The sequence below is a fragment of the Populus euphratica genome, unplaced genomic scaffold (genome assembly GCF_000495115.2).
Source record: "Populus euphratica unplaced genomic scaffold, PopEup_1.0 scaffold93.1, whole genome shotgun sequence".
NCBI lineage: Eukaryota > Viridiplantae > Streptophyta > Magnoliopsida > Malpighiales > Salicaceae > Populus > Populus euphratica.
The window spans coordinates 523,284-537,928 of NW_011499873.1; the positions used below are offsets into that span (position 1 = coordinate 523,284).

The window sequence follows — 14,645 nt, forward strand, 5'->3', positions numbered from 1 at the left end:
TAGTTTTGATTGAGTTCCATTACTGCTGATCAAGGTTGTCGTATCTTTACACAAATATTTATTGAAATTGTAAAACTTATCGACACTAGACGAATCAATACAAGTTATCATTGGAAGAAATTGAAAATGAGCTGTTCCTCCAACACAATCGGAAGATACAACATGGATGGACAAGTCTCGTAGACTTTAGCATCACGCCTCAACTATGACCATTTCGTAAATCGATATTCCTTACGGGTCCCTTGAACCATTTTCTAGCATCAAACGCCCACCAAAGCATTATCAGCGTCAAAAATATGCCAATGGCTATCGGTGCATAGTTGAAAGTTTTCCACTGGATTGGGTAGAGAGTTGGCAAGAGGAAGGCTGAACAAGTGTAACATATCCATAAGAACGCCACCAAGTAAATCGGCCTTCTTGCTCTACCCAAATAAAAAGGTCCTGGTTTGAAGTTTTTCTCAGCCATGACAAGCCTTGCAAATATTGGTACAGCATAGCCTCCAACCCAGCCAATTGTGCTTATCGATATAATGGCTGTGAAAACTACATCAAGCTTCAGGATGGGTAGTCCAATAATAATGCTAATGGTAGCACACAGCCACACAGCATTTGTTGGAACCTTGTACTTCGGGTGAATTCTTCTCCAGATAGGTGAAAATGGGATCCCCTTGTCTCTTGATAGAGCATAGACCTAAAAGGAATTGTGAAGAAATACTTGTCAAACCAAAAAAAATTTAGGAACCGAAGAAGTTACAGTGAAATATAGAAATGTCAATAACTGCAAATGTGACTAGATGTAATGTTCATTTTCAAATCCCAGTTTAGAGAAGAAGAGCGATATTCAATCTCTCTTACCACTCTGGCAGCACTAGTAGTTACTGAAAGCCCACAGAAGAAGAAGGATCCCCAGATGATACATAGAAAAACTACTGCTCCAGTTGAATTATGGTACCTTCCTTGAAATGCATCATAGATTATCTGTGCTGGAACTAGCGCACCAGCAGTCTCGTTGTTCACATCGTACAAATAGTTAAAATCCTACAGTAAAATCAAAAGCCTCATGTGAACATAAAACCAATAGAACTTCCAGTAGGAAAATAACCCAATAGAGAGCATACCTGGATACTGAAAGTAAGAGCCAAGTAATATGCCCATCCAAAAACAGAGATAATGCCAATACTGGAAAGAATCGCAGCAGGGCCAGTTCTATCAGCACTTTTTGTTTCTTCGGTTAAATGAGCCGCGGTATCGTAGCCATATAGGCAGTAGTTGCTTAGCAGCACAGATAGAATGACCGCATAAGGTTTACTGCTTATTCCAGTTGCCTCGGGTGATGTTTCGAAATGAGTAAACACAAAAGAAGCAGATTGTGTTTGTTGTGCCACCAAAGGAAGAATTACAATCACTGCTACACCCCCAATCACCTGCATGTTTTCATGAGCAAGCAGTCCTACTGAACTTAATAAGATTGCTTTAATTTCCTAGAAGGAGGGGACAAATTGCATGAATTGAAGACCCTAGAGTGCTTAAGTATGGAATCCTTTGGAAGGGACAAGAGGGAATAACTAGAGAGGCAACAGATTAACCTGCCACCACATGGAGATAATGTCAAGGAATGCAATGACTTGTAAAGCAAAGCTGTTGAGTACTGCCCATATGATAGTGAAACCCATATACATGCACAAGAAAACACCTCTTGAAGCGAAATAGCCTCCGCCCTTGTTGTTTCCTGTGGCGAGAAATATAATCATCTGTAGTGATTGGGCTCCTGAATATGCCTGCGATGCTAGGTATTAAATATTCTGTAACGAAAACATGAACAATTCTAAGAATGCATCCGTTTGCAAGTTCATTGCATATCATGCTTCTTCAACATCATTATCCTTACAAAAGAGTGAATAATTCAACTAGCCGATACCAACTTTATTGACAAGACACTATAATCTATATTGACTTCATAACCAAAAATAAGCACTGTGTATGTTTATATACATGCCTGACCACCAATTCCAGAAACGGCTCCAATGGTCACGAGCCAAGCGCAGCACCAGGATGCAAATGGCCCCCACTCGGGTCCAGCCAAATGAGCAGCCCAGAAGTAAAGCGAACCCGTGGTCTGTTTAGTGTTTTAAGAAAAGTCCGTGAGAGAAAAAATGAACAAATTATTGACGAATTTTATGTAGAGGCAATGATGGACAATATGGAGGTCTAATTCCTTGGTGCAAATAGAGGCAAAGGCACTCTGTGAGAAAGGAACACACACACACACACACACATATTGATAGAATAAATCAAGATGTATACGGGGAAAGAAGAGCAAATCTCAGCCATGGCAATCCCAACAAACCAAGTGAAGAAAGTGACAACAACCCATCCCCATATCAAGCTTGCAGGTCCTGCATAACGTAGGCTTGGCCCATAGAGAGGTGTCCCGATAAAAACTGCCATGCTCGAAAATGTAATCGCAAGAGTCTTGAAAAATGTCTGCAACAAACGAACCATGAAAAACATATGAATCCATACATCAAAGTCGTCAGAAAAACAGAGAAAAAAAGGGGAAGATTATTAATATGCGCAACCATTTCTCTTCTGAGTTCTTGCTTGTATCCGAGCTCATTGAGACGCTTCTCTGCAGAATCAATTCCGAAAGCTGTTTGATCCATGCTTACATACTCTACTCCTGAACCCGTAACCAAAACTAGCTAGCAAAAGATAACCAGATTGTTCACCAAGGATAAGAGCTAGACCAGAAATTCTACTGTTAATTAACATAAACTGTGATTTGCTATATGAAGGATTAGGATATATGCAGCAGTGGTTTGAATACATGCCTCCATGTTCTTTGGTTGTTTTGAAATAGTCATAACCAGAAGTCATCATACGAACCACGATTAATTAATAATATCAAATTAGTCGGCAGCCAGTGCAAGATATATGAAATCATAACCTCGTAGTGCTGGTAAAGTAGCGTATGCAAGCAAGCTCCACTATTACTCCACACGGGAACCTATCCTATTATATGCATTGGTGAAAGCAGAAGCATAGGACGACTTATTTAATTCTCTTTCCTTCTTTTCGGTTCTCGTATCTTGTCTTTACTGCTACAAGTCCTCACTGAAAACAACATTCATTGACAAACTCAGCTTTGGACTTGGACAGTCCAAATTCCTGTAGCAGAAGACAGCCCGGGTTTGAACATGGCCGCATTTTTTAATGCATTATTGTCGTTCCTGTATTATTAGAAAATGTTTCATTTAGTCTCTTAAATATAATGTGTTATTATATAACAATTTTTTATTTAAAAATAACCTTCTGTTAATTAGCATTCTTAACTTAAGATGTAAGGATTGATCAATGAAATAGCAACATGTGGGCTAGATGATTTTTTCAACAGTTTTTTCCATGTGTTGGTCAATCCTTAATTTTTAATTATGTTAATTGACGGGTGATTGTTATTAATCAAGATTTATTGTATCAATATATTAATTGAAGAAGAGGGATGAACTTTACCAAAATTTTATTTTCTGTTAAATATGTTGATTGTTGATATGTATAATAATACATAGAGAGAATTTAGAACAATGGGAAAGAAAAAAAATCCCATTTTAATTAGATTTGAGGGGGGTTTAACTGTCCGATATTCAATTTGCAATTGAAAAATTTAGAAATTATACCATATATAGTTGCATATGAACTTATAACTCACTTGGCTGCCTTGCAAACGGAAGAAATTTATAAATGAGATATATAGTTATTTATTTCATGTTGGTATAGAGACTACTAGTTTCTTCACACCTCTTGTTGTTGCTTTGATTAAAAAAAGAAATTGAATGAGAAAAATAATATTAAAATATCAGAAAATTTTCAATATTATTATAAAATTCAACACATTTTAACACCTGAGTTAAAACACAGAATTTATTACTAAACAACTAAAATAATATATTAACCCGATTCATTATTTATATAAACAGTTAAACCGACTCTATATCTTGTTTTTTATCTAAAAAATTTATCTACTTTGGTTAGGATTCAAACCTATAACATTAAAGTTACACCACACATTAACTATTGAGTAATAACATAAAATTTGTTGCCATACGATTAACATAATAATTAACTTAGTTTATTATAAATAGTTAAACCGATGTCGCAGTTTTAAATGTATTGATAATTTATATTTATATTTACAAAATTAAAGCCGAGCAAGCTTCCAGCCTTTTTTTACCCGTTATTATTATTATTACTATGATGTTATTGGAAAGTACCTGGCTAGTTAAAGATGTTAATCAATCCAATATAAACCAACTTTTAAAATTTATATTATCTGAGAGCTGATCCGTGTATCCCCCCCAACTCAAATTATGCAGACACGAGAAACAGCCGAAGGCCAAAGCCCGAGCATCCCAAAAGTTCGAAGAACACCCCAAAACAAATCCAGCCCAAATTGCAATTAAGCCCATTTGTCAAAGGAGACGCCAGAAGCATCTTGCATCGTGTAAGGAGTGTGTCTTGCTTCTGGTGAGCCTACTTTTAATCATAGTTTTGCTAAATCCTGGCAACAAATTTCAAGAAACAGGACGGGCAGATAGTGGTTGGACGCGGTTTGGATCCACCAGTGAACAAGCATCTATAGATTTTGCTCGGCTAAAAATGGATGTCCTGCAGGCCGGCCCTGGCAGGTGCTCGGTTTTATTAATCTGCACTGGGAGAAATATAGTCTTGGGCCAGATTATAAGAGTAAAACCCAAGACCATCGTGCAAATTCAAATATGCCATTATCTGAAACCCCAGAAAGGAAACAAAGGAAAATGCCTGAACATCCAACCAAATACTCCAAGACTTTAAACTCTTCTTGTATACGAAACCTGGAAACGAATGAAATAATCACCAATTCTGCCTCTCTGAAAAGGGTTAAGGCGCAATCATGCTGATAAGATTATCGACGTGACATGAAATAATAGAAAATATATAAAAGGAAGATGGATTCAAATTAATGATCAAACCTGACATTTCATGCTGAACTTGAGCGGAGTTTTCAAATCTAAAATAAAGTGTAATACAGCATTCAGTGATATAAAGGGATAATAAAATATTAAGTGATGCAAGCTGTTGACAAAAAAAAAAGAAAGTGTGAGTGGAAAACAATGTATATTATATATACACTTGATTTCTAAACTACTATAATATATACATCCAGGAAAAATGCTTAGCTTGCCGAACGAAGATAAGAATCAAGAAAGGATGTGCTGAGAGATGATCACTCGGTATGGTTTTGTCTTATCTCGGGAGCTTCTTTTTCACGATCTAGCTTGTATATGTATATGTATACGTATGTGCATGTGCATACTGCATATAATTCCGAGATAGGAATGCTTGTCGACTTGAATAGACCACTGAACTAAATCAATCTGGCTCATCTAACATTTGGTTTTGTTAGGTTCGGTTGAAAAGTGCAGGAGAACAACAAACAATCGGTAAATGATTTTTTCTTAAAGAGATTCGGTATTTTATGATCGGTTTTCAATCAACATCATTTTACTTTTTTTAGAATAAGGGATTTGGATCTATACCTTCTAAAGGTAAATCAATAAATCTTGCATTCTCGAAGATATGTAGAGCCAGAAAGTCGCGACTGTTTGTAGAAATTAGGCTTGGTTTGACTAGCAGTCCGTAAACAGAGGGGAAAATTTTTCTTTCTTGATTCGTTGAAGGGAGGGTTTTAGCCCTAATCTTGCAAGTTCTTCTTATTCTTATCTTTTGTAATAACAGAACTATTTTTCTCCCGGTTTTCAAAAATGAAGATGAAGAGTTTGTATATTTTATGAAAAATATGTTGTAGAAGAATATATTTTTTACCACAAAATAAATACTAAAAATTTAATCAATAAAAAAATATTTTCATCACTATCATTATAGGAATCACCATCATGATCTTGTTAAGAAATTTTTATTTTATAATTATCATCATTATATTACAATAATTATTTTTAATAATCAATCACCATCATTATTATTAATAGTACAATCATACCGATCATTAATATTATCATCATAATTATCTTTATTGTTACTATTATTACTATTTTTACTATAAACATTGTAATCTTTCTATATTATTATCATCATTCAAAATCATAAATGAAAAATAATTTATTTTAAAAATAACTCACTTTAAAAAAAACTATATTACTTTAAAAAATATTTTTCACATAATAATTATTTCTTTTACCACAAATTACTTTCTTATAAATGTATCAACATTGATACTTTGATATGATAGCATGAATAACATACTAATTCTAATATAAATAAGTTAGTGGTGTAACTCACCTTCTTTATTATTTATTAATAAAAATCTAAAAAATATTAGAAAAATATTGTGGCATAAAACAAAAAATATTGTGGATTAGAACAATGTTTTGATGTTTATAAGATTATCACACATTCTTGTTTGAATTTTTATTTTGTTATCAAATAAGATCCCTAATATATTTTCAAAATATTTAGAGGTTAATTTTTATAATATTAACAAACATTTATTTTTTTTCAATTAATTATTGGCTTTTTTAAAGGTTTTTCATTGTCTTTTGTTTTTTAATCATATTATTAAATTAATTGAGATTATTGAAGCCATTTGAATCAATAACCCGAGTTCCAAATTTTTCTAGGTTCCAAATTTTTCTTACTCTTTTAAAAAAATTAGGATCACCTGCACATCATTTTTTAATTTCAAGAAAAATTAATTTGACTCGATTCATGGTATAACATGAGCCACTTATCTAATATGAACAATGAAGGAGCCTTTTTTTTTTATTTTTTTATTTCATCCTTCAATATTAGTTTTGTATTTTATTTTTTCAATTTTATCCTTCAATATTTGATTTATTTTTAATTGATCTTTATAATTTATTTTAATTTCTCTTTTAAGAGGTTATCAAAGTTTCATATAGTCGTTTTAATATTGTTTTGTGCTCGATTTTATGAGTGTTTATTTTTATTATTATAAAAATTAATTTTTAAAAAATAATATTAAACAAAAAATATTTTGTCCATTTTTCACTACAAAATAAGCACTAAAAATTTAATCAATAAATTTTTTTTTCATCGCTACAACCATAACAATCACCACTACCATCTTGTTAAGTAACTTTCATTTTATAACTATCACCCTTATATTATAATAATCATTTTTAATAATCAATTACTATTATTATTACTACTATTACTATTATTATTAGTATAACCATACAAATTATCAATATTATCATCATAATTATCTTTATCATTACTATCATTATTACTTTTCCAACAAACATTGTAATCTTTCCGATATTATTATCATCATTGAAAACCATAAATAAAAAATAATATATTTTTCTACATTCCAAGTAATAGAAAAATAACTCATTTTGAAAAAACTATGTTACTTCAAAAAATATTTTTCACATAATAATTATTTCTTTGATTGAAAATTACTTTCTTATAAATGTATCAACATTGATAATAGCATGAATAGTGAACTAATTATAATTTAAATAAGTTAGTGGTGTTACTCACCTCCTTTACTATTAATTAATAAAAACCTAAAAGACATCAAAAAATATTATAGATTGGAACAATATTATTTTGATATTTATAAGGTTATCACACATTCTTATTTGATTTTTTTTTTGTTATCAAATAAAATCCTTGAGATATTTTTAAAATATTTGGAGACTATCTTTCATAATATTGGTAAACACTCATTTTTTTATGATTGATTATTGATTTTTTTAAAGTTTTAAATTGTTTTTTATTTTTTTAATCATATTATTAAATTAATTGAGATTATTGAACCCATTTGAATCAAAAATTCAGGTTTTAAATTTTTCTTACTCTTATAAAAAAGTTATCATCGCCTTAATATCATTTTCTAATGTCATGAAAAATTTGACTCGATTCATGGCATAACATATGTTACCTATCTAATATGAACAATGAAGGAGCCCCCCTCTCCCCCCTCATTTTTGTTCTTTTTAATTCTATTATTTAATATTAGTTTTTTATTTTTTATTTAATTTTATCTTTTAATATTTAATTTATTTTCAATTAATTTTTATAATTTATTTCAATTTTTTTACAAAGTTACTGAAGTTTCATACAAACATTTTAATGTTGGTTTTTACTTGAAGTGTTTGTTTTTATTATTAAAAAAATAATATTAAACTTAGTAGAATTTATATAATCTAAGTTACAGATTTGATGAGTTAAACTAAAAAGATCATCTCCATCAAATATATTATTTTTTAATGTATAAAAAAATTATTATCTTTATATTTTTTTAAAAAACATATCCCATCAAAACATTCATTTTGTTTTATGAATTTTTAAAAAAAATCTACCAGCAATAATTTGCCTCTCCCAGTATCCCATCGAGTCAGGGGCGGAGCCAGGGAGGGGCTGGCCCCGGCCCCTGCAGGAATTTTTTTTTCCAACCCCTCCCTTAATAATATTAATATATTTAATCTAAAAAACCATCTAGGTGGTGGCCAAGTGGTAAAGACTTGGGACTAAGGGGGTAAAGACTTGGAACTAAAGGGTTTGCTCCCTTTGTGGTCTCAGATTCGAGTCCTTGGTTGCTCATATGATGGCCACTGGAGGCTTACATGGTCGTTAACGCCCCTTTTAATTCTATTTTCTGGTTCCGCCCCTGCATCGAGTGATCAGACTACGTACCTAGCATTCAATTTAACAATCACCAAACTGTTGCGCGAAATCCTAATACAGTTGCGTGCATGTGTACTATTTTCTAACTAACAGAAGGTTGCGTTTCATAAATCCCTAACAAAGTTTCAAGTAATCAACTGCTAGAGTCCGTCGTTGCCTTGATTTTAACCATTTTAATCAAGAAATGTTACTGGGGCATATATATATATATATTAATTGTTTATTATCATCTTATTGAATGCTAATATAATTTTAATTGACAAGATTTATACACATAATTAACTGTATATTATGAAGGAATTAATTTATCAAATTCAAAGGTCATTCACACGTTCTTTGATTTCCCAATGAAAGTGGTTGAAAGTTATGTGGACCGATCGATGCCGACCACGGAGAGGAATTTGCAGGCTTTATAGCATGTTATCATAATTCGCATACCAGCTTATTATATGTTTACCATAGCTTAATTCCAAAAGATAATTTATAAGTTTTCATGATGAGACTGAATTTTTTTTTAGAAAGAAAAACGATGAAAGACATAGACCGCAAACCAAATCTATGTACAGACACCCTAGACCATTTCTTTGTCACCCTAATGGATGCCTTGTTAGAGACACCATCACTCAGCACCATGTGAGGATGAATAAGAGGGGAAGAGTTCTTCAAAGGGAAGGAAGGGAATCGCCATTAACCACCGTACGTACAAGCACTTCACCTTTTTCAAGGCATTAATTATGTTCTCCATGAGCATTGTGTCGGGGGAATGCATTTGAGCGGCCATTTATGCAAACTTGGATAGAAATAATAATCAGGGTAATATCAGATAATTGTAATCATAATATTTTATCCGAAGAGATATAATAATTATTAACCATTAATTCAACCCATTTTTTAAACTGATATTTGAATTTTTACCATTCTCAAGGTAAATGGTATTCTATTGCATTCGCTTTCACACCTTTTCAGATAAAATTTCTTCAATTAATTGAGACTTACGTTAATTTGATATTGCTTTGTGCTAAAACTCTTATCCATTCCTTGTTTACATTTACGTCTTTTCAGCATAATAATATTAATTTTGAGCCTGAACTTTATGAAAAGGGCTGCGTTAAGTATGCCTAACTATATGCAATCGATTACTCATTGGCTCGAGTTCTCACAAATTTAGATGTAAGGCTTGCAAATTGCCAGCTTTGTACGCAGTCCTGGTCAGTGGGGGGAACAGTCTTTTACTATGTACAGAATATATATAAAGTATTAATTAATATATAGATCAGCAAGTCGAGTTGACGTTGGAACACAGAGCCCATGTTCTGTTCAGCAAATTCAACTCTCGATTGATCCTCCATGCATGCGAACAATGATGAAGACACCACAGAAATATTTTATGTAAACAAGACGGCACCCCCTTTATTTGCTTTAATGCTCTCTCCCCTACGGAATTTAATTGGAATTACCTTTTTCTTTTTTCATTACTTAACCCTATCTCGTGTGTGTGTGTGTGTACATTAGAGATAATTAATCTATGAAGTAGATGTGCTTTGTAACCTTTTACAATCGAATTTATCAAAATTTATTTTCTTATATAGATGTAGTGATGTTAACAATTAATTAAGTAAAATTTTTATCCATTTTTTAAAAAATAAGTCGTTAAAGAAGGGGTAAAATTTCATTAACACACTCAAAATTCCACTTAATTATAAAATTTATAATGTATTTACCATATACTCACAAACAGTTTATTTAATATTTACATATGGATTTAACAAAAACAAATTTTAACACATTATTGTCAGAAATTACAAAATATAACCATTTAATATATTGTTGTTTCTATATTCCCACCAAGTTGCAGGTCATGGCCGTCCAAACTGAACTCGGGATGTTGAGAGAGTGCTGGCATGCGATGCACAATCGCACCCCATTTTGTAACCATGCACGCAACCTGGCCCAAAACCAATACTGCTAAACGCTGGGAAATGCATGCAAAATGAAACCTGGCCCTACGTTTAGCTACTAATGACACTAAGATCCCAACACACCAGCTGTTTTCTGTTTTCTACTGGTAGGGTTTTGTTGAGAGGGTGGCACAGATTTATCAGATATATGTGATATGTCTTCTCGATCCACCACAGATATGAAAGACACAAATGAGGCATGGTGATTCTATCAATCAATAATTAGAATATAATACGTGGCCACAAGAAGCATCAGAACTCATGAAACATTGCTATGATGGCTTGGATCTGGAAACATGCCAATTATGCAGAACCCGACAATGGGATACAAAACAAATCTTGACAATTTTTATGACTTACGACAACTGCTAAGTACAGCAATGAATAAGGTAGCATGCCAACATTAGTTCCAGATGAACAGCAATGAATATTCAGATAGCTTTCCCACGTTAAGTTCTACAAATACAGCACTGAAAATAGATCATAGCTTCCTAACATTATCTCTACAAATACAGCAGTGATGTTGATTTGGTTTTCCAGCACCAGCTCGTCATCGGGCGGTCATATGTATATTGCCTCTCTGATCCCTATATGTATCCTAGCATTCGGACAACTATTACACCAAGAGGTATATAGATAGCCGATTGAGACGCAATTCACTCCCTACTAAAAACAATTACCACTAATTAATTAAACACACGAAAATGAGCAAATTAAAGGGTTTAAATTAAAATTGGTCTGGGAGACACACGAGAAGATGCTGAATCCAAACTCTACAATATATATTTGGATAGCTTACAAATTTCTATTTTGATGGATTATTATGGGTGGAACCTTTGCGATGAAACAAGGTGAGGACGAAAATATAAGAGAACAGACTATTTTCTGGCTAACATGCATAACCAACAAATATTATGTATCATCAAAATATCATATATATATATATATATATATATATATATATGGACAACTATTTATGAAGTTGACAATCGATGTAGCAGTTTAATGTTTGATGGGTAATGTTTATTTCTTGAATAATTTTTTTTTTTTTGAAGTTTTCACCATTGCCTTCCTTGGTCCTCAAACTGTGCCTACAGATCAGTACAGTTAATTTAATTGTACGATCACTTGTTGTAACAGAGCAGGTCCATGTGTAAAAGTCAAAGTTTGGTGGCTGTAAGAGAACGGGGAGGAGTCAAAATGATGAATGAACAGTCGCAGTCGGCCGAGATTTCCATTATAAGTAAAATGAACGTGACAGCACGATATAAATTAATACACCAAAACTAAAGTAGCTAGGTAATCTATATATATATATATATATATATATAAAAGCTAAGAAAGGGGAATATTGCACATGAATGTCGGGTATCGTTCCATTTGCCATGAACTCTTAACTCAAATTCACTGGCAAAGCAAAGAATGAGAGGCATCTCATTGATTTCTTGACTTCCATTTGGCGTGCAAAATCTTAATGGTCATATTTTTGTTTGTATACTGGCTAGACTACCCTTTCCTTGACCTGTTTCCATTTAGTTTTAACATTCATTAATTATATTTTCAAGCCAAAACAAATCGTATTTTAGACAGATTATGATCATCATAATCTGAACTCTATTCTTTGTGTTGACTAAAACATAGTAAATGACAGGGAGGTCATTTGATATTTGGACCGTGAAACAGTAGTAGTCATGCTTTCCTGTTAGAAATTGGCTAGGGTCCCAATCTTCATGGATGTCTACATGGTACTGTGACGTCTATGGGGGGAGTAAGTGTCTGGTACAGTTTTTGTCTACATGGTACTGTGACGTCTATGGGGGGAGTAAGTGTCTGGTACAGTTTTTGTCTTTGGCTTCTGCCACCCTTCGCAACTAAATTAAAGACATTTGGTATTGAAGGCAGTAACAGTTGAATATAGCAAAAGAGGGTATGCACATCACCTGAAAGAAACTAAGACGGATCAAGAGAATGCTTCTGTTTTGGATTACCAGTAGCCTTACGTAGCTAATAAAGCGTTGACCTTTTGTTAAGCAAAATTGTCACCGTCCAACACCTCACCCCAACGGCCGCTTAATTAATAAAAAAAGTAAAAAGAAACCAGAAAAGGACTAATTAAAGTGATTAAGAGAGTTGACAATCTAGATGGCGGGAAATGTTACAATAAATAACCCCCCCTGCACCCTTCTCTTTTGCAACCAAAGCAAAAGCAAGACTAATTAGCTAACTAAGCAAAACATTACACTCTAAAAACTCTTCTCTCTCCCCCTGTCTCCCTCTCTTTCTCTGACCTTGTGTTCTCCATTGCTTCCATGGCAATTCCAGTGATTGATTTCTCTAAGGTAAATGGCACCGGCGAAGAGAGAGCCAAGACAATGGCTCAGATTGCCAATGGATGCGAGGAGTGGGGATTCTTCCAGGTACTCGTTTTAGTTTCTAGCAATATTTCTATGCTGGATGATCATAGCACACAAAATCATGTCTTATAAAAGAATGGTGGATTATATTGAATTCCCTTCAACATTTCAAACCCTTGAAAAGAATTTCTTGGTGAGGCATAACGTGCCAAGAGCTTATAGTGGCACGCTATACGTATACATAACGCGTGTTAGCGTATATTTAAATGAAAGCATCTAGCTGCAAATATGGATCCGATCTATAATGAGCTTTTTAGTTAGCATTTTACTGTGCATACAAGAATTTCTGTAAATCAACGTGCGTTGTACATGACTTGTTACAGCTGGTGAACCATGGAATTCCAGAGGAGCTCCTAGAGAAAGTGAAGAAGGTTTGCTCTGAATATTTTAAAATGGAAAGAGAGGAAATTTTCAACTCAACGATAGCAAATACTTTGAATGCTTTAGCTGATAAGAATAGCGGTAAGAAATTGGAGAATGTGGACTGGGAAGATGTCATCACTCTCCTTGACGATAACGAGTGGCCATCAAAAACCTCTGGATTCAAGTAAGTACGAGCACTTCTAATTTCTGAGTATTATAACTTAATAAAGAAATGGGCATGGGCTCACCGTTCAAGGAAAAAGATGCAGTGTATATCTAACTTTCTGGCTTTAATGACAGGGAAACCATGGCTGAATATCGTGCTGAGCTGAAGAAATTGGCTGAGAAGGTCATGGAAGTGATGGATGAGAACTTGAGCTTGCCAAAAGGATACATCAAGAAAGCATTCAATGATGGAGAAGGAAACAGTGCCTTCTTTGGTACCAAGGTTAGCCACTACCCACCATGTCCTCATCCTGAGCAAATCGATGGTCTCCGAGCCCACACCGATGCTGGGGGTGTCATCTTACTCTTCCAAGATGATGTGGTAGGCGGCCTTCAAATCCTCAAAGATGGGCAATGGATTGATGTCCAGCCAATGAAGAACACTATTGTCATCAATACTGGTGATCAGATTGAGGTCCTTAGCAATGGTCGATACAAGAGTACCTGGCACCGTGTTTTGGCCACCCCAGACGGGAACAGAAGGTCGATTGCTTCGTTCTATAATCCATCACTAAAGGCCACCATTGCCCCTGCACCGGGATTGGTGGAAAAAGATGACGAAGAGATCAATCAAACTTACCCCAAGTTCTTGTTTGGTGATTACATGTCTATTTATGCTAAGCAGAAGTTCCTTCCTAAAGAGCCAAGGTTCCAAGCTGTAAGGGCCTTGTAAAAAGGTGCAGCTTCATATTAAGAAGATGAAACCTTTTCTTTATCTTAATTTTCCCTTTCTCGTTTATGTTCTAGTGACCAGTTTCCCTCACGGCCGAGTACCTGTTTCCCTCACGGCCGAGTGCTTCTTTCTCTTAACTATACATATGAAGAGAAAAGAAAGCCGGGTCTATCCATGTGTTTGCTTTAGATTGTTGCTGTCTTTTCCTTGTAATGTAATGATGAGGCTTTTACACACTGCACTTACAGATGTTTGCTTTTTTTGTACGACAAATAGTATCATATAAACTGTACTTCTCGGTAA

General features: G+C 33.9%; 2 protein-coding genes across 2 annotated transcripts; one reads left to right on the forward strand and one right to left on the reverse strand.

The window, feature by feature from the left end:
* LOC105127750 (amino-acid permease BAT1 homolog) lies at nt 1-2,980 on the reverse strand. The gene is made up of 7 exons (XM_011029148.1): nt 2,580-2,980; nt 2,305-2,484; nt 1,997-2,116; nt 1,587-1,778; nt 1,119-1,424; nt 856-1,038; nt 1-691 (listed from the first exon to the last, which is right to left on the reverse strand). Exons 1-7 carry the CDS (start codon nt 2,661-2,663, stop codon nt 200-202), a joined length of 1,557 nt encoding a protein of 518 aa, XP_011027450.1. The 5' UTR covers nt 2,664-2,980; the 3' UTR covers nt 1-199.
* A 2,457-nt stretch (nt 2,981-5,437) lies between these two features.
* On the forward strand, nt 5,438-14,645 carry LOC105127751 (1-aminocyclopropane-1-carboxylate oxidase 5-like). The gene is made up of 5 exons (XM_011029150.1): nt 5,438-5,445; nt 8,770-8,773; nt 12,964-13,084; nt 13,405-13,628; nt 13,745-14,645. Exons 3-5 carry the CDS (start codon nt 12,977-12,979, stop codon nt 14,340-14,342), a joined length of 930 nt encoding a protein of 309 aa, XP_011027452.1. The 5' UTR covers nt 5,438-5,445; nt 8,770-8,773; nt 12,964-12,976; the 3' UTR covers nt 14,343-14,645.